Genomic DNA, 26357 nt, shown 5'->3' with positions numbered 1-26357 from the left:
TGCTATATGCAGCAAAAGTCTTCTGTGGCATATTTTGATATATCTGACTATTTCACTTTGTGCAAACTCCCCCATAATGTGCACATCTAGATATATTGATCTGCTCATTGATCGGTAACCCAAGGTTGGGGTTTGGCTCCTGAGGGATAGGTGGTGGTTTTAGCCTGGTTACATGTACTGTATAAGGGGCAGCCGTTGTGGCCTATTGACTAATGAGCTAGTCTTGCAGTCGGAAGGTTGCAGGTTTGAACCCCATGTCATCCATGGCTCAAGTGGCCTTTCAGCAAAGCACTTAACCTCACTTTGCTGCAGGGAATGTAACCAATGCCCTTTTCCCCTAAGTGTAACCATGAGGAGTTTTGAATCTGCAGCTTGCATATGGTGGCTGTACTATGGACGCTGCCGCCATCTATAGCGCCAAGGGAACTCCATTCCTTCTCAACCTCCGCTGGTCTCCTAAAGGGGCGTACAACTGAGGTTGCATGGATCCTGGAAAACTACTTCCATGAATCGTCATTACCTGATCAATGGTCTCTTGTTTTACAAGTGTTGTATCACTGCTACGTAGCTGCCGGTAAACTGTTTCACTTTGTGTAAAGTGAATGCTTTTCCCCGTTATGCTTATTTGCAGCCTCTGCTCATTGACTTTTACAGTAACCCAAAAGCTGAGTGGCATCATGGCTAAGCCTTATTAAAGGGGAGCACCTACTCAGTGGGGCTCCTGCATGGCTACTCATGTCTGATAAGGGAAACATGTTGCTACCGTTTCATTCGCTACCGACAAGTCACTATGGTATACTTGATCGTGTTTAGAGGTGCTGGATATTGTTGAACGCATGAAAGGGGAAAAAAATTGATTCATATTCACACTACGCAGAAGCCCCCTCGCTGTGTTTTTATTTTGTTTGGCTTATTTATTTGACCTCGTTGCGTCACATCTGGATATTTTATCGGTGTTGCATCATAGGTGATGACAGGTGGGCATGTGGAGCATGAATAGAACATCATAGAGCTAGCGGGGGCCTCGTGTACCATGGCCGTCTTACAGGATGAGGGCTGACACCTGCAGATGTCTTGGTGACAGCCTGCTCAGCAGAACACACGCGGGAAGACGGGAGAGGCAGGAGGGCTGCCGCCAGTGAATCTGCTGCACTCGCCGTTCTGGGAATCAGGATGCGACATGAGCATTGACGGGCGATGTGATGTGGTGATGTGCACACTCACTCACTCACTCGCCCGTTTGTTCTCGCTATCTCTAGTTTCAAATCTGAGGCCCAAGACATGGCGGTGTTCACACAGCTGTACTCTGAAGTGAACTAAATGGAATGTTGGTTAGAGCAGGGTTTTTGGGTCTAATGGTTAGGACTTCAAATCAGAGGGGTGCGGGTCTTGACTCCCAACGGACCTCACATCTCCCTACACCTCCAGCCATGGCTAAAGTGCCCTTGAGCAAGGCACCTGACCTGACCCCACACTGCTCCAGGGACTGAAGCCAATACCCTGTAAAATAATTATCAGTCGCTTTGGCTAAGAAGCGTCAGCTAAGGGTAATGTAATACAGTGTAATGAAATGTTTACGAAAGTCAATTGCTTAGTGCTGCTGAGATGCACCAATACATTTAAGCCATGATACGCTTTATTTCTAGGACATGTTCAGAGATATCAATTGTGCGTGTATGGAGTGTCCTATGCTAGAAAAAAAGATAAAGGGAAACGTTATGCCACATGTACACTGCAGCTGTGCAGGTTTGTCCATTGGAGAGCTGCGTCCACAGAGAGCTAGTAATATCTTCCATAGACAATGACAAGGAGAGCATGTTTGCTTAGTAATAACCATAAATTGGCCTGTTGATATAAGCATATAATTCAGGCCAGTGGAGGAACTGAGCAAAGGTGAAACTTCTGTATAACATGTAATTTGCATGAGATCCAGCAGTGTGGTTCGATTGAGGACGGGTTCTTCTTGCGGTGGTTTAGATCATATCCTTACTGCGTGCGTGTTCACGTGCGTGTGTATTATACCTGGACAGATATAATTACCAGACTTGATGCATTTAAAAAAAATCTGGAGTAATGTTGCGTGTGGATGTCTAATTTTGAGTTGTGCTGTTTCTCTTGCACTTCAGTTGCTTTTGCACGTCATCTCATCGACAACCAGAGATTCTCCCCAGTGTTTGATGGCAGGGCTTATGTTATGTACGGTATGAACCATAAACGATGGTGCGTGGTGGGCTTTGGAGGAGCTCCGCTTCAATACTGCAGTGTGTGTTGCATTGGGGTCAGCCAGGATCAACACAGCTGAGCGACGCAGAGAGGAAGCCAGGCCTTCTGGTTATTAATAATCCATAACGGAGGACAGGGGTGGATCTAGCCTTTTTGTTGCCCTAGGCGAAATATAAACATGTGGCCCTCAAAAGTCATTCTTTAAACACGCCAACAATTGGCATGGAAGGAGTGAGGGTGCTATTTTAGTGTTTTTGTCTCATATATCTTCTATCATATTTTTTGGTGTGACACTTGGGGCCCCTATAGAGGGCAGATTTGGTCAGACTCGGGGCCCTAGGCAATTGCCTTGGTTTGCCCAATGTAAAGTCTGCCTCTGACTGAGGAGAAACCAGGACCTGAGAGTTCTCTCTGCATGGGAACGCCATCAGACGCCTGGCTGGCATTTGTGCACCAGCGTCAGAAATGTCAAGGAGTCAGAGGGGTGCACACACACACACACACACACACACGCACACGCACACGCACACGCACACGCACACGCACACACACACACACACACACACACACACACACACACACACACACACACAATGGGCTGGCATAAGTAACAGAAGGCATGTGGTTGCCTTTTGTACGGCTAAATAAGATAACATTGTTTCCCTGCGTCTAGGCATTGGATAGACTCAGTAAGGGTCCATATCTGTTGATGGTGGTCCATTATTAATAGGCGATAGGTAGTGAATAGCAGGGTCTTGTAGTCATGGCAGTGGAATGTAAAGCCAGCCCCACCTGTGTGTGTGTGTTGGGCTGGTCAGATTAGATTGGTTTCCCAGGTGGCCCCCCGTTGTTAAAGACCCGCCACACTGCAGCAGGCCCGTTTAGTCTCCTCTGTCTCCGTGGAAACGAGAGAGGAATTTTCATCTTACACCTGAGTGCCATGCCAAGAGAGGGGCAACAGGTCCAAGACCTACTGTGAATAACAAGCTCTCCCTGTCTGTCTCGGACTCCCTCTGTTTCTCTCTATCTCTGTCACTCACTCTCTCTGTCTCTGTCTCTGTCTCTCTCTCTGTCTCTCTCTCTCTCTCTCTCTCTCTCTCTCTCTCTCTCTCTCTCTCTCTCTCTCTCTCTCTCTCTCTCTCTCTTTCACTCTGTCTCCCCCTACAGTATATCACGAAAGTGAATACACCCCTCACAGTTTTTCAGATTTGTGAGTATATCTTTTCATAGGAAAGCATTACAGAAATTTCACTTTGACACAATGATTAGTGACCTTTTAACAACATATTTAACCGCTTAAATTTCTTGTTCACTCAGAAAAAAACAAAATCCAGCCATTAATGTTTGAACATGTACTTACAAAAGTGAGTACACCCCAGATTAAAATCCGGTAGAGAAGGGGCTGTGTTTGCTCGAATCGTCTCGAAATGAAACGAAATGAAAAGGGATGAAAAGGGAGGTCATCAGTGTGCGTTTCAACCTTTCTTTGCATTGAACTTTTACATTTTGAGTCTGCAACTGGCTTAAGTAGATTGGTGTGATATTTGAATGCAATCCTATGGAGAATATCATGATCTGCTTCAGTAGTCACAGTGCATGTTGACATGCATGTTTCTTTTAGGTGTATTTCAGATTACCAATGTTGACAGCATCCATGCATCCCCAAACCATGTCAGTCCCACTACCATGTTTTTTTTCCGAGTGAACAAGAAATTTAAGCAGTTGAATAGGTTGTTAAAAAGTCACTAATCATTGTGTCAAAGTGAAATTTCTGTAATGCTTTCCTATGAAAAGATAAACTCAAAAATCTGAAAAACTGTGAGGAGTGTATTCACTTTCGTGATATACTGTATCTGTCTCTGACTCCCTCTGTTTCTCTCTATTTCTATCAGTCTCTCTCTCTCTCTCTCTCTCTCTCTCTCTCTCTCTCTCTCTCTCTCTCTCTCTCTCTCTCTCTCTCTCTCTCCATTATACACACTCACATACAACACAATGTTTCTCTCGCTCCCTTTCTTTCTTTGTTGCCCCCATACTACTATACTACACATGCCCTTTTCAGTCACTCCATCTTTTCACTCTGTAATTATTTTCTGTATTGTGTTCACAGGAGCTTGAAGATGGACTGGATGAGGCGTTTTCAAGGTCAGTGTTTTTCTCTGCATGTGTGTGAATAGTATTTTTCACCACTGCAGTTCACTCACCCTTGCTCCATAATTGCATCACTGAAGGCGTATTGTAGCAAACGGAACAGGGAATTGAACACCCTCCAGAGACCAGAGTCTCCACCCAGGAAGACACCACGCACACGCACACACACGCGCACACACACGCGCGCACACACACACGCGCACACACACGCGCACGCGCACACACACACACGCGCACGCGCGCACACACACACACACACACACACACACACACACACACACACACACACACACACACACACACACACACACACACACTCTTAGTCTCCCTCCCTTTCCCCTTGCTGGGAGGCCATGTGGTTTTGGTATAGTCTGTGCCAATGCACCACACCCTTTATGATGACTTACTACTGAGTAGACACTGGGTGCGTTCCAATATGCGACCTACCGTCCCCCACTTGTGCTTGTGGCCTCACCCCGCCTCCTGGCCCCTCCTCTGTGGAGAAAACAATAAAGTCTCCCCGCTGTCAGCCTTGCCACAACAATTTTTGGGAATTCACCATCCAGTTTGCAAATGAGAAAATGACTTTACAATTCAGCTTTTGCGAGATATTGAAATATAATACTGTTATCAGTGATGTCATCATGACATATTATTTTCTGGTACAAGGCCACAAGCACAAGTGGAGGACGCAAGGTCGCATATTGGAACGCACACACGCTCACACACATCCGTACTTGCAAGCCTCTTCATCCTGAAAAGCATTTACTGTAGTAATTATAAGCCTCTATTCCTAATACCGTAATACAGTTCACACCGCCTGTATAATGGTAAGGACGTTGCTTGATGACCCATTAAGTAAGTAACAGTACAGTAGGCTCAGTTTTTGTTTTTGATATGGATTGTCTTAAATTTAACTAGATGCACTGAGAGTGCAGACCTCCACCAAGGAAGGTGTTTGATAGAACATTTGACTTACACCCTATGTCTTTTTAAGTCTTTCTTAGTTAGAAACTGGAATGTCAAAATTCTGTTACAGTTGTCAAACTGTCATTACCGATAGACGGTCCATAACTCCTCTTAAAGATGGCCTCTCAACGTCATTTAATTAATATTGCCGTGTTCCCAATTGTTATTGAATGTGTTACGCGTTGGTCATGTTTTAAAAAACGTTCTGGTTGCTTTGTTTCAAGACGTTTTTGCAAGCTGGCAAGGTGGCTTGTGGAGAAACGAGAGAGTGTTCCGTGTTTCTCGTGGAAATGCGTCTCTGATTGGCTCACTCCTCCTGCTCTCGAAGAAACGCGTCTCTGATTGGCTCAGTCCTCCAGTTCTTGGAGAGAATGTAATGGGAAACAGAGTCGCCACTTCCCCGGGTGGTACTGCACTATAGGGGCGCCAACGGAGGCGTGCATGCTCCATTCAGGGCTGTGCTCTTTCGACAGCGACCCCTAGGCGAGCTGCAGGCACGGAGCAACCACAGTGGGCTTGCTCTATGGATGAGGCTTTGTGCTGTGTGTGTACCTGAGAGTAGCAACCAGCTGATAGCTAAGCTAAGCCAGATTTCGGACCACCAGACGTTGCTTGTATTGAAAACAAGCAGAAAAAAATTACTCGACATGTTTTTAGAAAAATGGGTCGACATAAACCTTTGTGGCCAACGCCTTCTTTCGACGTGACGAAACACAGAAGGGCTTTCGTGATTCGCTCGTTTCTCTGCATTATTTATGTCAATTGAGAAACACCGGGAAAACACAGCCAGGAGAGTTGACGCACCGCTATGAGAGCCTTGCAAGTGAGTTTAACTTGGGGTGACCGTCCGATCTTCGAAAGGAGTGAGTAAAACTGAGTTTTATCGGAAGTTGGCCTTTAAAAGATGTAACAAGTTGTTAAACGTCATCTCTAAGGAGAATGGTTGTAGTGTTGTACAGTTTACTTTTGTTCTTGCTCACTGCACAGCATGATTTAATGTTGGTACAGTAGTTCTTTACCAGTTCTGGAATCTTTAGATTTTTTAAGTTTAATGTTGGACATAAACACCAGAGTTTGCATTTCCCTTGGCTCACATAAATGCATGCATGCTCACACACACGCACGCACGCACGCACGCACGCACACACGCACACACGCACACACACACACACACACACACACACACACACACACACACACGCACACACGCACACACACACACACGCACCGTTCATGTAGACGTTCCTCTGAAGTAAACATGTAATTTATTCATTAAAAGTTTCGCTGTTGACAGCGCGCTTACAGTACTCATGCTGATTTCGTGTAGCGAGTGTTTGGATCATAAACAGTTAAATATTTACCAGGCTTCCCCCAAGGGACGTGGCAAACTTTTGGGCCATTGCTTTTATGGAGCCCTTCAGGAGAAATATTGCAGCAGTAGGATGTATGTGCAAAGCACACGGTAACCACGTCCAGGGCCGCTGACAGCTTTGGCTGGGCCCAGGACAAAGTTATCTAAAAGGGCCCCAGACCCAATAACTGCAATGCAATGAGGACCCTATTCTGGGCCCCCTCTATCCCTGGGCCCGGGACAAGTGACCTGTTCGTCCCCCTTGTCGACTTCCCTGCCCACATCATCATGGTTGTAAAACTACCTGAGGGCTCGCCCTGCCCGCCTGTTTGCACTTTCCATGGTGGCGGTGATGTGTGGTTTCCATAGGACGCCTTGTTCAGTCACACCACTACTAATTTGGTTCACGTCACTGTTGGCTCTGCCAATGACGAGCGCAGTTTGATTGAATATTAAACCTCTTCGGAAAGCACCTGGAAGGCCGCTGATTTCCTCTTTCCATCCTTTGGGAGGTAAAAAGTGTTGAATTCTCTCTCTTGAGAAAGATCTGGCTTTTGGTCTTTCCTGGTAAAGTTTTACAGTTAATGCCATGTATAATCTGCCAGCTTTACATGTGGGGATGCTCGGATTGAAAAGGCTTGTTGATGCTTTTAAAGGTCTATACAGCAATACACCACTTTGAGATGCTAACTAGTTATGGAATGATTTCATATGTGCATCATTTAGATGTTTTAATTATACACAACACAAGCTTTTCAACACTAGGGAGACACAAAAATGGTCTCCTTCACATTCAATTTGTAATTTTCTGCTAACTAGACCCATTTGGTCCAATGATATATGCTGGTGTTGAGATTCTTTGGTTGCTGTGCTGCCAAAGTCAACCTTGAGTTGTGGGGAGGGGGGATCTCATTTATTGATTGATTTACGTCATTCATTTATTAATACTCATATTATTACTTTATTATTACTGTAAATGTATTATTATACTTTATAACATACTTTTATTTGGATTTATATGGATTTATATTGGACTACTACTTTTGGCTACTATTAGGCCATACTTGAAACTACTCTGTGCTGTTGCTCCACCCACAATTTCGTTGTCTTCTTCATTGACGATAACAATAAAATCCTTGAATCTTGAAGAACAGTAGAAATGTGAAACTGAATTATTTACCCCAAGGCGAGGTGTGAAATGAGCACATCTGCAGAAATGGTGGAATGTTTTAACTTTATGCAAATGAGGCAGCTAGAATTGCCTTCTTCCTCAGATACAGTGCTGTAGATGGCAGCAAAATTAAAGACTTTGCTGATAAACCCTCAGGGCCAAAACATACCAAGGCGGAACGGAACCGGCACGGGACGAACGCGGTCTTTCTGCTTAGTTTCGACCGGCGTGTTTTTCTCTGCCTTTCACACTGACAGCGTCGGCGTGCGCGGCCAGTCCTGTTCAAAACCCTCCCCACAGACAAAGCTAGCATGCTACTACCGCCGGTCGTCGGCGTGAAAAATACGCTCGAGTTCTATTTTCCAAATGCAGCGCGGCGCGGAGCCGGCTCCCGCGCCGCTGACGCCCGACTACCGCCGGTTGGTGTGTAAGGACAGATAGGTTTCAATGTATTTTCACCGACGCCGGTAAAAACCGCTGCGTTCCGCGACGCTTTACCGCCTTGGTGTGTAAGACCCCTCATACTGCATCCTCTTCTTGGGCTGCTATCTCTGGCTGCATTACTTCAGTAAGAACACAAACGCAAACTATACTGGGCCAGTCAGTTGATGACCCTTGTGAGTGCTGAAAGTTTGGCTTTCCTTATGCCACTACGGCTGGCATTAAAGGTCACAGAACAATGTGCAAGGCGCCAGTTCATGAAACACCCAGGTTTCAGTGTTTGTCTTTGTTTTACATTACATCTTATCAAGATGCAGGAAAAAACGTTAAGAAAAATCGAGATGCATAATTACTCCCCAATTTTTTTTTTCTCCTTTCTCAACGGAAAAGAGTCAGCAAAGTTTCTTTTCATTTGCAGTAAGCATAGGAAATTTAGACGAAACGGGTCATTTGCTTACGTTATAGTACTGCAAGATGAGTGACGTTGGAACTCTGTTGTTAAAGTACAGCCTGATATTCTTGGATAGTAACTCTTAACTGATGCAATGTGTGCAGGAGAGACACCCCTTGGTGGCCGTGCTGAAACACACATTTGCTACGTTTACATGAGACATTTAATTCGGAACTAACTGACTTTAATTCTGAATAAAGCTTAATTCCACTTTGAAAACGTCATGTAAACACCTCTTCATTCAGAATCAAAGGAAAGATCAAAGTAAACTCGACGGAACTGTTTAATTCGGAATTATTAATTCGGAATTAAAAACACCATGTAACCGTAGCCATTGCAGTGCTACAGCTGACTTTTGTTGTGGTTAGAATATCATCAACCATCAAAGCTAGTGTAGCAATTATGGGACCCGTGTGTGGCATTCTGTAGCGTGTGTGGGCCTATTTTACGATGCAAGATAACCTTTCTTGTGCCATATGCGGGTGCTTTAAGACCAATGAATTGGCGTTTTAAACAAAACACGACACCCAAGGGTTATTGGCTACCCCCTTTTCATTCTTCAACAGAGAAATAAGCCACTAAAGATGGCAGTAAATTGGTAACGAGCCTGTGTATTGAAAAAGCCAGGTGCAAAGCCATGCAGCGCGGGGAGCAGGACAGACGTGTGAATTCTGGTGGTGATATGGTTGAAACGGTGGGTGAAAGGAAGCCGACAAAAACATGAGCGCAACAAGTACTGAGGCACTTAAAGCACACAATGAGAGTATAGCATAGTCAAATTAACGAGACCTCATTAGAGAAATTACGGAGCTCACACTGCACGTTTTGGGGAAACGCGCACACACACACACCACACGGTTGAAAAGGAGTGTACTTATTGTCACCCAGCTGCAATGACAAAGCGTGTGGCTGGGTGTGTGGTGGCCCTATCAGCTGATGATTAGTCTGAGTAATTACACAGTAGCTCGTTAATCCCCCAGTGCTGCTGATTAAGGCATCGGGGCTGCTGGAGGGGAAGCTGGGCTGCCTATGTCTGCCTGGGAGTGCGTTCCAATATGTGACCTTGCGTCCTCCACTTGTGCTTGTGGCCTCGTACCAGGAAGTAATAGGTGGTGATGACATCACTGACAAAAGCTTTATATTTCAATGTCTTGCAAAAGCTCAGTTGTAAAGTCATTTTCGCCATTGCAAACTGGATGGTGAATGAAGAATAGCCCCCCAAAAATTGTTGTGGCCAGGCTGACAGCGGGGAACACTGAATTGTTTTCTCCATGGAGGCGGGGCATCAGCAAAACTTAAGGCCACAAGCACAAGTGTAGGACGCAAGTCTGCATATTGGAATGCACTCTAGGTCTGCCTGTGAGTGAGTGAGGTGCGAGCTGACTGGGGAGGGGAGAGAGACCCCATGCTGAGCGCAATACTTGTCACCAGTGTAGTGCACACTATGTAGAATTATTTGGCAAACAAGTTTTTTGACCGTATCGTCCATTTTGCTTTAACAAACACGGTTGATAAATAAAAGAGAACATTTCCTAAGTGGACTTCCTCAGTGTCAGGACAGGGTAAGGATCAACATTGAAGATTATGAAGACCGATGTTTGGACAAGGTGTTACTGGGCACTATACCATGTCACTGATATGGGGCGACATTATTTAATCAGAGGAACTTGCATCAACCACAGGCAAATGTTTAACTCCTGATTTTCATATGAAATAATTGCCAATTACGTTGCCTGGCAACTTGGTGAAGGTTCATAAGCCAGAAAGGGCATAAGCAACCCGTTTTCCAGTACTCACTATGTCAAAAACGTGAGAGTAATAGACTGGGCTGTAACCCATACAGATCTCTGCACGGTTACGGTCATGTCAAAGTCAGAAAATGTCTATGATTCTAAAATGTAAATTTAAATATTTGTATAAACATCCTACAAAATCCGTTTGCAGCTAGAGATGGATGGATAAAGCTGACCACTCCTTTCCGTGATCTAGTCTTTAAAAAAAAAATGGCAGTCTGGAGATGCTCATTGATGTTGAGTTGCACAAGACGATAGTGAGGACTGACTAGATAGAAATCAGACACCAGGTACAGTTATCGACTGTCTCCTTTTAAATAGCCTTGGCCAGAGAAACACTTGTTTGGCATAAATTAGACCCTATTGATCTCTCTTCTTTTGGTTTGTGCAAGCAGTTCAGCAGGACTGTGGCGAGAGAGAGAGAGGCTGTGGAGAAATGATCTGCCCTGGGCCCTGTGGGGTGCTGGGGGTCAGAGGTCAACACTACTGGCCTGAGTCAGTGGAATTCACTTCCTGTCTGGGCCTCTGGGTGAAGGCCCTCGGCATTAGCCTCTCTGACCTTAGCACTGATCTCGTTGTCAGACGCACTGTGTTGTTGTGGCAGAACATTAGCCCTGTGACTTTAGAATTCATCACTTAAATGTGACAGGAAATACGTGCAGTATAATGTTCTAGCACCCCCTGGTGTAGATCCAGTGCTATAACGTGACTGGATGTACTGTCTAAATGGGTGCGTTTCAAGTTAATGTCAGACCTACACTACGTTAATAGAGGAAAATTATTGATCTAGTAATCAATTCATGTTTTTTCCCCCCATCTCGTCAACATATGAGCAGATGTTTCAAGTCTGTATGTTGAACAAAAAATATTGATGCATGTACAAAATGTGTGTGTAATCTGGAAACAACTCTTAAACTCTCCTCTTTGCTTGTGCTCCTGTAGCCGCAGTCTGGATAGTTTTGAATCATCCACAGGTAAAGACCCTTCGCACAAAGGAGCCCATTGCCGACGTCCTGTACTGTAGTGCCATTTCCCTGTTCTCCACCTGTTTGTCTTAAATCCATCTAGTGCTTTTGTAGCACCACCATCACCACCCCTGGCCCATTTTCACCATCCTCTGTTGTCTTGTCACCACCAGAGCATCGTTTGGCTGTCGATCACATAGATTAGTGACGTCATGGTGTTTTGCCCCCTTGTTGTCCACCACCCCTCTCAATCAGTTCGTCTGTCAGTCATGGCTGTGAACCTGACACAAGATTTGCATCTCCAGCCTGGGAGTGGGATCGAATGAAATGAGCCTCGAATTGAGTAACATAAAAAGACAAGCCTTCATTTCAACTGATGATTTAATCCCAGGAAAATTAAAGGACCAGTTCAGTCAATTTCAATATGCTGTTGTATTGCTCACGCTAACCTTGGCTTGTCAGTACCCGGTGATGCCACATTTTTCGGCTAAGCCCTTTCCGAGATAGGAGCTATTCTAATGGGGGCAGCGTTTGTTTACATTTAAAAAAAAAATAACATAGGCCTACTCCAAATATTTTCCCCAAAGGTACCGCTGTTTGCTAGTTGTCTGCTGATGTTGTATAACCTTGCGGATGTTTTGGGGAATAAATAAAAATGATTTTTTGAAATGTAAACAAAGCGCTGCCCCCATTACAATGACCAAGATCTCGGAAAAGACTCGAAAAAAACTCAGGTACTGACAAGTCCAGGGCAGTATGAGCATTACAACTGCATGTTGAAATTCACTGAACTGGTCTTTTAATGGAAGTGGTCTACCCAACCACACCCTGGGCCCACACACCTCCTCCCAATCCACATATCTAGCATGTTCATTGGCAATTGAGTCCAATTCCAATCTCACGCACATACAAATACTTTTTTTCGGGTGCAGGTTCAAAAACGTGAAGTTCAAGGTAATGAAAAGAACCACACACCGGTGAGCTCCCATTTACTCCATTTTATTCTTGAAACGTCACACAAGAATAAAATGGAGTAAATGGGAGCTCACCTGTGTGCGGTTCTTTTCATTACATTGGAAATTGAGTACCTCATGTCTAAATGCTGTCATATATGTGATGTTTTGTTCCTCCCTCCTTTGCATCACACTTTCAGCCATTTGTCCACTGCCGCCTCATCTCTGAGTGAGTGAATGAGTCTACGGTAGATCGATAGGAATGGTGTGTGTGTGTGCCTGTCGGTTTGCGTGCCTTTTCGTGTGTGTGTGCGCGTGCCCACAAGTGTGTGTGCACACAAGTGTGCATGCATGTGTGTGTGTGCATGTGCACGTGTGCGTGCTTGTGTCATTAGCAGAAGCAGAGTGAGTTTGTGTACCATCTTGTTCTTGTCTACATGCTGTAGCCATCGTAGACCCTGTTTGTTGCCATTAGAACTGCTAGTTGCCTGTACACGTTGCCCACACTCATTTTCATTATGAATCAGAAGTTCAAGTTATGTGCTATAATACATAGCAGCTATATGATTTGGATAACCACCCAAGCATTGTGCAATACTATCAATGTCTTCACTTACTTCAGGAATGCTTTTTTCAGATCCCTGCTATAGCCATGTTTTATGTTATGCCTCTTTAGGATTTAGTTATTAGGCTACTGTCTGCCTTGTCACTGTAGCATACTAATGAGTGTTCTCTATTGTTTCCTCTGTAGACTCGCTGAGTCTCGCACTAACCCCCAGGTCTTGGACATTGGGGTAAGCCCCCTGGACCTGCAGGCGGAGGAGTGCCTGTCGCCTGGCCACACGGAACAGGCGGACGGAGAGGACACCTTTGGCTTCTGAGGCCTCGGAAACAAAAAGGGAGAGCGCTGACAGAGGAGAGAAGAGGAGGAGGGAAGAGGAGAGGAGAGGAGAGGAGGGGAGGGGAGGGGCTCGCTGCTTGAACAGAGAAGATCTTTGGGGCTAGTGCCACCTAGAGGCTCTTGTTGGAAGCACCTTGGACTCAAGGAGTTTGACCTGAACAGACTGTCCACCTCCAGAACTTGAACCAAAGCAAAGCAATACAACTGATGTTCATTTTCTTTTTTTATTGTCTATTCTTTACCTATTATGTTTTTTTTTTAAGTTTTCCCCTGCCTTTGTTACATACACCAAGTTACTTTTCTGTTTTTATTTGTGTCTGTCAAGTGAAGATTGTTTTTTTCATTTGTGTTTGTATGTACTTATGTATTTGTGTAAACACTTTATATATATATATATGACAAGGCTTAAATGTATTATAATTTATCAGTTATGCTACAATTGGTTTAGGTGGATTTGAGAGACTCTAGTAGTTGCTGCCAAGGTCCAAGTCTGCACATCCTTCCAGGTGTGTAGACTGTTTGTGTGTGTGTGTGTGTGTGTGTGTGTGTGTGTGTGTGTGTGTGTGTGTGTGTGTGTGTGTGTGTGTGTGTGTGTGTGTGTGTGTGTGTGTGTGTGTGTGTGTGTGTGTGTGTGTGTGTGTGCCTGCCTGCCTGCGTGCGTGCGTGCGTGCGTGCTAGCTACAGTAGCTGGCTTGCTCACTGTTTTTGGTTAAAGGGTTTGTATTCATGTGGCATTTTGCATTTGTGGACTCGAGGGCGGCCTCTTAGTAGCCAAAACCAATGGCAAAAGATTAATAACTAATTTTTGAACTAAGCTCAGAAAAAAAAACCTAACTGACTGACCAAAACAAAAATATGTTCTTATCTTGTAAGGACTTCAGAAAATGTTGAAACAAACCTATGGTCAGTGCCAAGTATGGCTTGCTGCAACATAAGACGGGGGTCAGTAAACATGGAGATAAAAAAGGAAAAGATAAAGGATAACTATAGTTTATATGTTGGAAGATAACCTTATTTTTTCTACAAGGAATATTTTTGCACTCCCTCCCTTCCCGCCTCTTTTTTATATAGTTCATCATGGGTTCCTCGTCTTAGCTCTCCATACTCACTGTCTTGGAAGTTTTGACTAAGAAATGTGTGACTCATTTTTTTTTATTTTTTTTTCGGCTGAATTTATTGATCGGCAGATTGATTTGATTTCTTTCAGCCATCATCAAACGAGTGGGAATCTGAACACAGAGGTGCCGTGTCTTTGGAAGATGCAATCGATTAACTTGTGTGGGAAGCTTCACAGCATCTTAAACTGTAATGTTGGTTTCTTGACTGGTTGAGGGATTGCGGGTGTCATGCTACCTGACTTTTGCTTTCACAGTTATCAGCCGAACCACACTTTGCTAATCAAACACTCTCTCTCTCTTGAACGTCTTGTCAAGATTTTTGAGAAGATTTTGATCAGAGAAGTTTACATTCAAACACAAAGTATTCAGTGTTAGTCTTAAGACATTTTGTTACGTTTAAAAAAATGTATCACATTTCTGACCATAACATGTTATACCCTCTGAACTGAATAAACTGTGATATCAAAGTTATGGCATGGCTGCTTCATTTTTGTGCACATTGGAATGGTGTGTGTGTCCCGAAGTCTGCCTCAGCTTTCTGGTCAGGAACCGATAAGAAAATAAAGTGCCCCTAGACCAAGACATTGACTTGGTCATTTCACACTCGCACACATGCATGCATGGATACTACAAACAAACAAATATGTGCACATACAAACTGTGGAATAACAATAACACAACAAGCACATGTCTGGTTGTTTGATACTGAAGACGACCGCTCTTTTCACATGCAATAGAATATAGAACTAGCCTACTTATCGGATCGCAACACACACACACACTGAGTACAGTGACACAGTGACTTAAATTTACAACATTTTGCTTAGTTATGATGAGATTATACACTACACTATACCAGATGTATTTGCTTACCCATCCAAATGATAAGAAAGGTGTCCTAATCACTTGCCAAATGTGTAGGCACTTAGGCAGACAGACTGTCTATAGATACATTTGTCAAAGACTGTGCCACTCTCAGGGGTTCAGTGAACTCCAGTGTGGAACTGACATAGGGCCTAGGCCATGTGCAACAAATGCAGTCATGCCCTATTAAGTATTCCACATTCAACTGCCAGCTTTATTATTTAAAAAATCGGAAGCGTAAACTGTAAACTGACTGAGAGGCATCAGCGGATGCTGAGGTGATGATGTGCAAAACACACCTCAAGTCCTCAACCTTGTGGATAGCCCTCCCAGATGAGTTGAAGTTGTGATAGTTGCAAAAGGTTGAACGATATCATATTGAACCATAGGTCGATGGGTAGGAATGGTGTTTAAGGCAGATGAGCGAATACAAAATGTTAATATACAGGTATGTATCATTGAAGTTTTATGTGGAAAATAAACACTCAAGCAGTGCATGCAAGTAGGCCTATAGTATTCTGCTCTCCCTTAGTTAATAATGGGCTACTTAATGCTAGAACCAGAGATTTTGATGGGATCTAAACTGTCTCTGCTAGAACCACTTTTTGCTGTCATATTTTATTTTATTGATTGTTGTAGCAGAATAACATTGCGCAGCATTCGTCACCAGTGAGGGTTTTTTTTTTAAGAGAGTCTAAACCATAGACAGGTTAATCTATGTCTATGGTCTAAACTTTGAAAAAAAATGTTGTGATAAATCTGTGTTGACCCTTGACCTTTGAACTTGGCGCTTATTAGTTAGCCATCCATTCATGCTAACCAATTCATTCCATTCTTGGTCGCATGGTACAGAGAACCACAGACGAGTAAGTATTTTAACGTTGAACAAGATCAAATTATGTAAAAATACAAATAATTATAATTGCATAGTAGTACAACGACCATTTAAACCCTAAACAGACGATGTTTGTGAAAAACGGTTCTGGTTCATTTATGGACATAAGCGCTCGTGTCATGGAATTTTGTGAAAGAAAATGGTCCCCAAATTCCAAAACACCTTTTCTAAACCATTGCTTGTGGAAGATGAACATCCTAACAGTGTAGGATGACGTTTGTCCATGAAGGTAGTTTTGTCTGGTATATACACGATGAGTTGTTTACCAATTCAGGCATATTTTCCATCACCAGCTTATAGCTAAACAAGCTACCAATTAGCAGCTACCCGATTAGCTTGCTATTTTATAGAAAAGTAGGCCTATGTCAGCCTTGTGTTGAGGCCAGATCGTTACAATCTGAAGCCTTGCTAGTTGCTGGTGATGAAGATGCACTACGTTTTTTTTTATACATTTTGAAGTAATTGGTGTTTCACCTTTTGTATTTGAATGTACCAGGACCGCATTGCCCTCGCGAGACAGACTACAGGCGGTGTAGGTTCTATTTTAGCCTGGGCGAAAAGCCGACTGATGTAGTTAGTGCGGAGCCAAAATCTTTGGGTGGAGTAGCATGGCGTCGCCAGGCTAGTAGTCACTGGTCCTAGGTACCATTTCGCCCCAACATGGTCTGGCACAATTTCGTTGCTGTGCATAGTAATGCATTTCATTTTTTTTTATTATTACAATAAGCAATAGACTAAACCATTTTACAGACGCAGGGGCCGCTGGTCCGGGTTGGTGATAGAATTTTTTTTGTTGGAAGCTGCTGGTGAGATGTCCGGTATTTCATCAATCAGTGGCAGTCTGTCAAACAGGGGAGGCTGGTCAATTACAATTTTGACACACATGTTACATTGGTTCTGAGCAACAAATGGCCCCACACACTAAAGGACTCTTGTTGAAACAAATTTGTTGGAAAGCTGGTGTTTTTTACTACACATATTGTTAATTATTTGAGTGTAGGTCTTTGTGAGAAATCTTGCAGCAGTCTGTTCTGGAATAAACACGGTATGTGGTAGATCTCTAACAGAGAGCTGGTTATACTATCACATTATCTAGTTCAATTAATCATTATTCCCCTTATATTCATAGGGAAATGTTATTTTTTATAATATTTTTTATTATCATTAGGCCTACCTCCGCCACATAATGATGATTGAATGTATTATCTTCGTTGTCTTTGTTCATTACTGGGTGCACAGCTTACCACTAGGGGGAGCCAAATCTTTAATTATTTACGAGACATTGTCAATAGTTGGCAAGGACTCCTTTGCAATTAACCCAGTCTTTCCCATATATTAAGGAAACTATGGCGCACCGCCATAGTTTAAATTTGGCCGCCATAGTTTCGAAAATGTAAAAAAAAAAAAAAAAATTCTCCCTTCACTCCCAATGAGGCTCGGTCCTGCAAATCAAAAAAAATATCTGGGCAATAACCAATGAGCGTTAAGCATTTTGCCATTGACTAAGCACATATTCACGTATGCCATTGAAGTCCAGTGAGACTCCACTCACTACCGTTGTCATGAGTGGGAAAAAACTTCAAGCAGACGTTAGATGAACCGCAGAATCTTATTACTGCCTGATTTTTATCAAGTTGAGCACATGCATATCTATGGAGCCGGATGTGAAATAGCAATGTTCTAAAGTTGGATAAAGCATTACTCAAAAATAACACTGTTCACTGTGATTTCGTACAGGAGGCTCCGCTTCCGTTGTTCTCATAAAGGAATTGCCTCTGATCATCATTCATGACTTTTTTTTTTTACCCCTTACAATGTAAACAGTTTTCATTTTTAACTGGATGCAGTGATGCAAACTACATCTTTGCTGTTTTAGATGCGTCAGAGATTGCTATACAGTTTTTATTTTGTCAGACAAATTTCTCAAAAAATTTCTCAAATGTGATCGAATAACTGTGGACTTTTTTTGTGGTGTGTTGCAGTACATTACAATGAGCAGCCCGGTGCTTGAAGAAGCGGTCTTTCAAACCCCCAGAGCAATAGGCGGGGATCGCTGCCCCGTCCTGGGCAGTGCCGAAACGGCATGCCTCAGCCCGATAAAGTCAGCCAAGGACAAGGAGTCGGTGTTGGTCGAGACTTGCGATGAGGGGTACATCACCAGGTCCTTTACTCAGGACCTGCCCTTCACCCCTGTAATATCCACTCCTATGAGGCCCCAGAAGGACCCAGACGCAGATAAGATCTACAACATCTCTGTAGTCCCGGTTACACAGTTCTGTATTGACGAGACCGAGTATAGTTGGGAGAGCACTTTGTTGAATGTTCAGGTATTGGATTTTTTTGTCTTCCTTGCTAATTTTCTCCATGTAGGCTACATGAGATGTCTGTACATGGGATCAAGGCTTTAAATTAACTTTTTTTCATTACTAGCCAAAATGGCTAGTAAATTACTAGCCAAACACACACTCACTAATGGGTTGAAGTGGCTAGTAAGTTGGTCTTTTCTATGGGCCAAACTGAAATTTCACCTGCATTTGGCCGGTTGGTTGGTGTTAATTTGGAGCCCTGCATAGGATGTATTACCCCAGACTATATATGGATGGAGCAACGGTGTAAAGATAGGGCTCAATAGAGTAGTGGTCCCAGTGAAGAAAATGGACATTTGTTCCGTGTGAGTTCTGTGACGTTGAATTCTGTGTGTGTGTGTGTGTCTCTGTCTGTCTGTCGGACATCTTTTATCAATTAAGCATATTCTAACTTGCCCTGCTCTCAGAAGGAAAAGACAACAGTTTTTTAAAGAAGACACTATTTTTGGAATTTTTAATAAGGTCCCACCTTTAAAGGTTTTGAACTTTTTAAAATGTATTGATGTGACCAAACTTATTTAATGTATTTATTCAATTATTTATATCATTGTTGATTTTTAATTTGAGGTGAATTCTATTACCTGTACTGGCCATGAAATAGCCACTGTTGCGTATTTGGCCATAAATGAAAACAAACAAACAAACTGTCTGTCTGTCTGTCTGTCTGTCTTCAGGTCAAGTCAGAGGTGGTGGCCGTGCCCCCCAAGGCAGAAACCTCTGTGGCTGCTGTATCCCCCTTTAAAGCTGGTCGCAGGGTCACCCCTCCTGCCTCCAAGAGGTGTGACGGTTACACAAGCATGAATGCAATACGTAAACCATCTTGGATATTATTTTTCATTGACCAAAACATGTGGTTGTTCTTCAGGCCAAAGGTTTTCCAACACCCGGAGGAGTGGCAACAGGAAAAGGACAGATACATGCAGGCGGTCACGCGGCACATGAGGGAGAAGCCTAAAGGTGGGTCTGTCATGGGTGCACTTACTGTATGTCATTTCTTGATCTCGACTAGGCCTACATGGCGGTAATCGTTCTGCTCTAATCATCTCACACTAATTGCTACACCAACATGGTTAAAAAAACAAAAATACATGCAGCCTCTTAGGGCTCTACTATGCACACAACCCCGGATTTCCGCCTGCACTTCAGGCCTATATTGATGGCGGCCACCTTTACAACAGACCCCACCTTCACTTGGTCCCCTGAAAATATTGCGTAATTGTATTTCAAATGTAATTTCTATGATTGACATTGACACATTGAAATGATATTGGGGGCTGGATAAGAATGCCTCGCGGACCGTAAATGGGGGTTTACGAAGGTGGGGATAATAAATGTTTGCTAGGGGTTTACTCTGCAGTCAGGAGTTTTTATTGCTGATGACGTGCAGGTAGAGCGGTGTTTCCCAAACTTTTTCAGACCGAGGACCACTTTGTTCCCCCAGAAATGTTCAGGGACCACCTGTCAACTGAATTGACAGTTTATGGGTGTTAAATGGACACCGCAAATTTCAATGCAGATCACTTATTTTTTTATTCACATTTAGAAACCTCTCTTATTGTGATGAAAATGAGACCTGAGCTATGTTTAGCTTTGCAATAATGTTACAAACATAGCTTTCTGCTAGCTTGTCTTGGAAAAGCAGAAATCCCCTCGCGGACCACCTGAGCTCTACCACACTTTGAGAATCACTGAGGTAGAGTAATGCTGATTTGTTGGCAGGTGTGATGAACGAGCTGCTAGACCTGATGAACACTGTGGCCAGCGAGGCAGCAGCACCCTGGCAGCACCCTTCGGACCTCACCACCAGGTAAGTTCTACCAACATCGTTCTCTGGGGTGATGAAGTCACGTCCTTCTTCTGCACCATGGGTCACAACCATAGAGGTAGAACATTAGACTAGAGGTGATTCGCGACAGCACTGGGAAATGGCACATGGCGCCTCCCATCCTCTGTAAAGCTGGACTTACACTGTGCGACTTTTGCTCCGATTTTGCCCCGATTTGGCACTCGCATGACTTTTTGAGTCGGGCCGATTTCTTGCTCAATCGCAGGTCAATCGTGAGTCTCGCATCGTGCAGTGTACATGGGGTAACGACAAGCGATTTCGCCTCACGATCGTGCTATCGCAGGGTCGCAAGAAGATCAAAACGGTTTGAAATTCTGGTCGTGGCTCGTGCGTAAATCGCACAGTTAAAGCAGTGCTACGACCCGATTTGACACTTCACGTGCACAAATTAATAGGGCCGTGCGATTCGCTGTTGACCGCGACCTCATCTCCACCTCACGACCTCCTCTGCAGACTGGGGAAACATGCCTGTCGCGTCGTACGGTGGAAGCATTTCGCTCACATCCGACTGTCGGCTCGTGTAGTGTGAGGATGTGAGTCGTGAGCTGTGAACTTTTAAACAGTGAAATTCCATCGTGCAGTGTGAGCAGAAGCTTAAGACCCACGAGTGAAAATATCGCACATTGTATGCTCGGCTTAAGTAGTGTAGACACCTTCAGTCATTGCAAGTCAATGGAGAACACGCCTACCTCTGTCACAAAATGGACTAAAACTGTGTGAATATGAAGTAACTCATTAATCAAAGAGCAGATTTGAAATGTCAGGCTAAATTCCAACTTAAATCACGAGTCAATAAAATGCATTTAAAAATTATGTGCATATTTAGCAACACACTTCAACTATTGTCCTTGCATACTTGTTGTTGATGGACATTTTCACATTATTAAGCCATTTTTGACAGAGATGAGACTCCTTCTCCATTCATGTCCATTTCTGAGGTCTACCTACAAATAATGGCTGCCACAGATTTCCGTGGAAAGGGGGTGAGGGGTCACCTCTAGTCTAATGTTCTACCTCTGGTCACAACTCACGAAACTGAACACAACTCCCGAAAGGGAATTGATTGGAATGAAGAGTTAAATACTGATCGAGGTTTGACATGTGCCCTGGATTTCACGTACCAGTGAGTTTTAACAATTTGCCGTCATTTCGGCAAATTTTGTGCAAGACTACAACATGCACCTCGCGTATTTGACGTGAGCAAAGGCTGAAGGCGAGCAGCCAGTCTAAAGGTCAGATTCACTACATTGTAAGCACTGCGGTCATTATTAAGCAATGTTGATTTCTAGCCCGGATAGCTAGGTATTTTCACTCAAATTGCAAAGGCAATGCACTGGTATCAGTATTTGACATAGGTTACTGTTTTCACAAGCAGAAAATGCAAGCATGTAAAGACAGTTGATTCTGCCGATGTGTGTTCGGTGGAGGAAGCTACGGTAGTAAAACCGCAGGCATTGTCCCACGAGTGTTCAATTGATGCATTGTTTGTTACTTAGCTTGTAGCTTCGTGTATTTACACACATTTACACTAGGGATGGTCAAACCGCACCGAAAACCGAAACCGTACAATTCACACACCATACCGAACCGTGAAATGCAGTCCGTGGCAAACCGCAATTTATGTATTGCCCAGAAAAATACATAAAACAGAGATTCCAGGAGTATCTTATCCAGTCTCTCTGATTAACACATTAGTATATAAGACCAATCAGAGGATGACACAATTAAAATCACACCATTTTCACATTATAAGCCTATACAAACCACATGTAGGAAATTGAGTGATAAGTCTGATTCTATTAGCCACTTGAAAGAGGGCATTTGGGACGCTCAGACAGCGCACATCAGCTGACGACAGATGATTCAACTTGCGACAGAAGACGGACGGAAGCAGAGGCTATGCGTCCGAAGCATAAATCTAGCTTTACCGTGAGCAAACAACCTGACCGTTGCACCGCATCGAGGCTGAAGTGTCTGTCGCATGTCTGTTGCGCAGACTTGCCTAGTGTATTTTAAATAAATGTGTATTTTTGCAGGCACACGACTCACAAATCACTTGACAAGTGAAGACAATCACACTATTGCTTATTATTTCTGAGGTACAGCATGTAGCATCCCATAAGTCCTCCCACTAGACGGTCATTTAGGTGGTGTCTCTGCGAAGCTATTTCGGATTAGTAAGACTAGACCCTCTGAAAACTGATGGCGAGAAGGGAGGTCAGGACTGTTGGGTAAGTGGAGGTTGAAAAATATAGCGACTAGCATGTTAAGTTCCTTGTAGTGAATCAAAACGAAGCGTTTAAAGCCACTTTTCTCACAAAACAGGTTATTTTGACCTGTCATCGGAACGTTGTTTGTTCGATTCGGCATAATGATTGGTTGTTGCCAGTGGAGCAGGCAGGGTATTTGTGCACAGTGCAAAGCCCCATCTATACTCATACGTACCCTTTTGCATTCCATCTTAGGAATTACAAGTCTGCTGGTGAGGGTCTGTATTCCTTGGAGGAGTGGAAGGCCAAAAATGGAGGAGACTGGCGGCGCTTTTCTCCTGTGATAGAAATATTGTAAATATTGTATATATTCATTTTTTTTGTGTGCGTGTGTTTTTTGCTGTGTGTTTTTGTTTGTTTTAATGTTTATACATGCACTTTTGTTAACACGTATGCGCTAACTAACAGTATTGATTTATAATTCATAAGTAGTAAAATAGTATTTTGTGGGTAAAAAAAAAGTTGTCTGTTTTTACTTCTGACAGTCACATTGAGGGGAACATGGGGGCTGGATGGGGAACATTGGTCATAGGAACATTGAACATGACACAGCCACATACAATTAGAATTGCATACTGGGCTGAGAATGTTGCATTATTTGTCATTTTTTAACCCATTGTTAAACAACATTTTTATAACGGTTAGAAACATGTTGTTTAACAATTGGTTAAACTGATGATTGACAAATGTCAGATGATTCAGCCGCATACATTAGAATCTAACGGCTGAACATCACCTTAGTGCAGACTACAACTGTAATCCCGTATGGGTATGTCTTGTGCTTTGTGGGCAAAGGCGGGAACTGAACACACTAAATACTGATAATGCATATGATGCTGAATGGACAGGATTGGGGATCTCATCACCACCGCAGTCTAAAAACTGCTTCCTGCGGTGATTATTCATGACTTTAAATGGGCAGAAACTAGTTTTGTGCTCCTTGTCCTGAAGTTCTGGCAAAGCAATGCCACCTACTGGTGATGGGAGGAAAAGCAGTCTGCTGTTCTGATAGCATTAATTGTGGTTCTGAAATTATTTATGTACCTGGGACGAAAAACCCATTTCAAGCATTTATGTATTTAGTTAGTTCTTGATATTTTTTCTAAATGGTTTTAAAGGTGCTGCATTTGTGGGTTTGTGGACCTGAATAGCATAACCAATGGCTTCATGATTGCAGTAGATGTACTAACATGGTAAAAGAAAAACTGTGGGTAGTACAAACCCCAACTTGGAATGAAGTTGGGGCCCTTGATAAATTGTGAATAAAATCAAAACGATATACATCCATACATTAGTGAAAATTGCAGGGAAAGCCCATTGGGAAACTCCAACTCCCATTGTCGTCGTGACACAGCACTCCACAGCACAACCAAATTGCATTTATGCCTCACCGGTTCAAGGGGGCAGCCCTTAATGACACCCCTAGGGAGCAGTGCGGCAGGACGGTGTCATGCTCTGGGTAACTCAGCCAGGGAGATGGAGAATAGTGATAAATATATTGACTGCTAACAGGAAATCCCAGAGAGGCTGAGTCATTAAGGATTCTGCAGGATTAATTACTCAGCAGTTTCATAAAGTAGGCTATTGAATTGCCTTTGAATTACCATGGTTGCTTGTAAAACACCATGAAAAATGTCTATCCAAGATAGATATGTAATGAAGAAGACTACCTAGTTTTACTCTAGTTCTCCAATAATTAAAGCTAGTGAAAGCTTGACCATATTAAAAATACTTCAAATGATGTAGATATGTAATAGTCTATGTGCCCAAGCTCACATAAAACGGACCCAGAAGGCATGGGAAACTTTCTTATTTCAGTAGTTATTAAAAAAGAAAATAATACAGCCTTGCACACACTGTACCACAGAGCACATGAACAGTTTAACTTGGTTTTTGTACTCAGTTCAAAAGTCACCATTCAACGGTATGATGGCGTGGGGTGGAGTAGTGCCTTGTTTTAAGCTCTTTTTGGAGATCAACATAATGCTGGATGATATACTGTATATGCCAGCACGAAGCCCTGAAAGAGAATGTTAACACGTTTTACCAGTGAGTAAAGCCATTTCATGATAGCACACTGAAGAATACTATCTGTCTTTTTCTTTATTTCTCTTGAGTTTTCCACTAACATCACCAGCTAGGAACATGCAGTTGTGCTTTGTGGTCACTTCTATGTGGGCCCACCAGAGGGCAGGCTTGTGTTGGCCATGACTGAGCCATGTGTCCTAGAGACCATCAGCTGCAGCAGCGCAATAAGGGGGAAACCAGAGATTTATCAAAACTGCCTAATTTCCACTTAATGCATTAATCTAATGTTTCATTACACCCATTAATATAATGGACATTTGACAGGTAAAATAATTACCCATCATGCCATGTTCCTATTTTTCTCAAGCAGCAGTGGTGGCACGTACGAATTGGATTCATCAAAGTAAAAGCTGATGTCTGTTTCAGAAGCAATGTCATGAAATCTACTGTAAACATTAACTTGCTGTATTTCAGAATATCCTAAGCATGGGCTAGGCCCACCTCCTATTTCTCTGGCCCCACTTACCCCATAATTTAATATCTGTCTGTATCCTGCTTATAGCTAAGCAGCAAAGAGGTGTTGGCACCTCCAGTCATACCTTCAGCATTGATGTATTGTTCATACAAACTGCTTGTTGGTATGCTGGAGTTACGGATCTGATAAACTGCCAAACATTGTTTCAGCATTCTGCTGATCATCAAGTCAGACCTAGAGCTGTACATTTTTATATATTGCCGCTTAGTCACTAACCCCTTTGGGTGTGAAAAACAGAACCAGGCTGCTGTATGATTTACAACACATTATGTTTAAAGATGCACTGTGTAGGATGATGGCCAGAGTAGGTATTGCAACTATGCTGCTCATTGAAACTGCTGCCTATTGCCAAATTGGATCTTTTCATGAATATTTACAAAGTAATCAACTAATATTTACTAGTATGACTCAAGTACAGTATCTTTCCAGCTACAGTACAAATGTCTATTTCTGGAAATTCAATAGACCCCAATAGGCAACGGGCACTTTTAATGCTAACTGTTGGCTCTACTGTCTGCCATTATTACCATCTGTATTCATAACCTCTACTAAAAGAGTGACTCATTTCAACTCGCTATTCATTTGTGCCTTGGCTTGGAGATTGCCATCTACTGTGCAGCACTATCTCCACCTCTTTCAGCTAAGTGTAGATTACTGCATGAGTCCTCTGATCACAACCAGAGGGGGCCAGTCAGAAATGAATGCCAAATTATTTTTGACATTAGTTTTTTTTATTTTATAATAAGGAGCAAGCTTTATAAATTGTCCCAGATAAATAAATAAATAACTGAAATAAAGTATTGTATTTATATATACAGGACTCCATTAACAGATTTTCCCCTTTATAGACACAGTGGCCTACAGTACATAACATACTGTATCTTGGCACTTCCCGTAAATAAACACTGCAGGAACCAGCATTACTTTTGTCCTTCAAAGCAATTTCAAAACGCATGGCTTTTCCTGTCTTCCGGTGAAGTCCTTGCGCTGAAGAAAACATGATGGTATACCAGAGCTGTATTGTAAGCTAAAAGTAGGCCTAGAAGTACTCTTACAAATGTAATTACAC

At 43.1% G+C, this 26357-nt stretch overlaps 2 protein-coding genes across 5 annotated transcripts in view; both read left to right on the top strand.

The window, feature by feature from the left end:
- The window catches only part of ldlrap1b (low density lipoprotein receptor adaptor protein 1b), a 77127-nt gene extending 62061 nt beyond the window's left edge, over positions 1 to 15066 (top strand). The window contains exons 8-11 of one of the 4 annotated variants that reach the window (XM_063184193.1): positions 4331 to 4365; positions 11490 to 11521; positions 12666 to 12694; positions 13217 to 13249. In XM_063184193.1, coding sequence (XP_063040263.1) covers positions 4331 to 4365; positions 11490 to 11521; positions 12666 to 12694 — 96 coding nt within the window. In that variant the 3' untranslated portion in view covers positions 13217 to 13249. Of the gene's footprint in view, positions 1 to 4330; positions 4366 to 11489; positions 11522 to 12665; positions 12695 to 13216 lie in introns of all 4 variants that reach the window. The other 3 variants (XM_063184192.1, XM_063184190.1, XM_063184189.1) reach the window with 3 other exon arrangements.
- A 1012-nt stretch (positions 15067 to 16078) lies between these two features.
- Positions 16079 to 23186, top strand: LOC134470130 (uncharacterized). Its single transcript, XM_063224147.1, has 6 exons — positions 16079 to 16214; positions 18226 to 18570; positions 19284 to 19387; positions 19475 to 19566; positions 20329 to 20416; positions 22921 to 23186. The coding sequence occupies exons 1-6, from the start codon at positions 16161 to 16163 to the stop codon at positions 23021 to 23023; spliced, it is 786 nt and encodes a 261-aa protein (XP_063080217.1). The 5' UTR covers positions 16079 to 16160; the 3' UTR covers positions 23024 to 23186.
- Positions 23187 to 26357: the final 3171 nt, after the last annotated feature.

The sequence above is a fragment of the Engraulis encrasicolus genome, chromosome 19, assembly GCF_034702125.1.
Source record: "Engraulis encrasicolus isolate BLACKSEA-1 chromosome 19, IST_EnEncr_1.0, whole genome shotgun sequence".
Lineage (NCBI taxonomy): Eukaryota > Metazoa > Chordata > Actinopteri > Clupeiformes > Engraulidae > Engraulis > Engraulis encrasicolus.
This window is presented reverse-complemented; position numbering and strand designations above follow the sequence as displayed.

What these genes read in the sequence shown, in the direction of transcription:
- LOC134470130 (XM_063224147.1), top strand. Translation starts at nt 16,161, where the DNA reads ATGCTAACCAATTCATTCCATTCTTGGTCGCATGGTACAGAGAACCAC. An exon ending in CATGAGGGAGAAGCCTAAAG is followed by an intron (nt 19,567 to 20,328) that starts GTGGGTCTGTCA and finishes ATTTGTTGGCAG; the next exon opens with GTGTGATGAACGAGCTGCTA. An exon ending in CCTTCGGACCTCACCACCAG is followed by an intron (nt 20,417 to 22,920) that starts GTAAGTTCTACC and finishes ATTCCATCTTAG; the next exon opens with GAATTACAAGTCTGCTGGTG.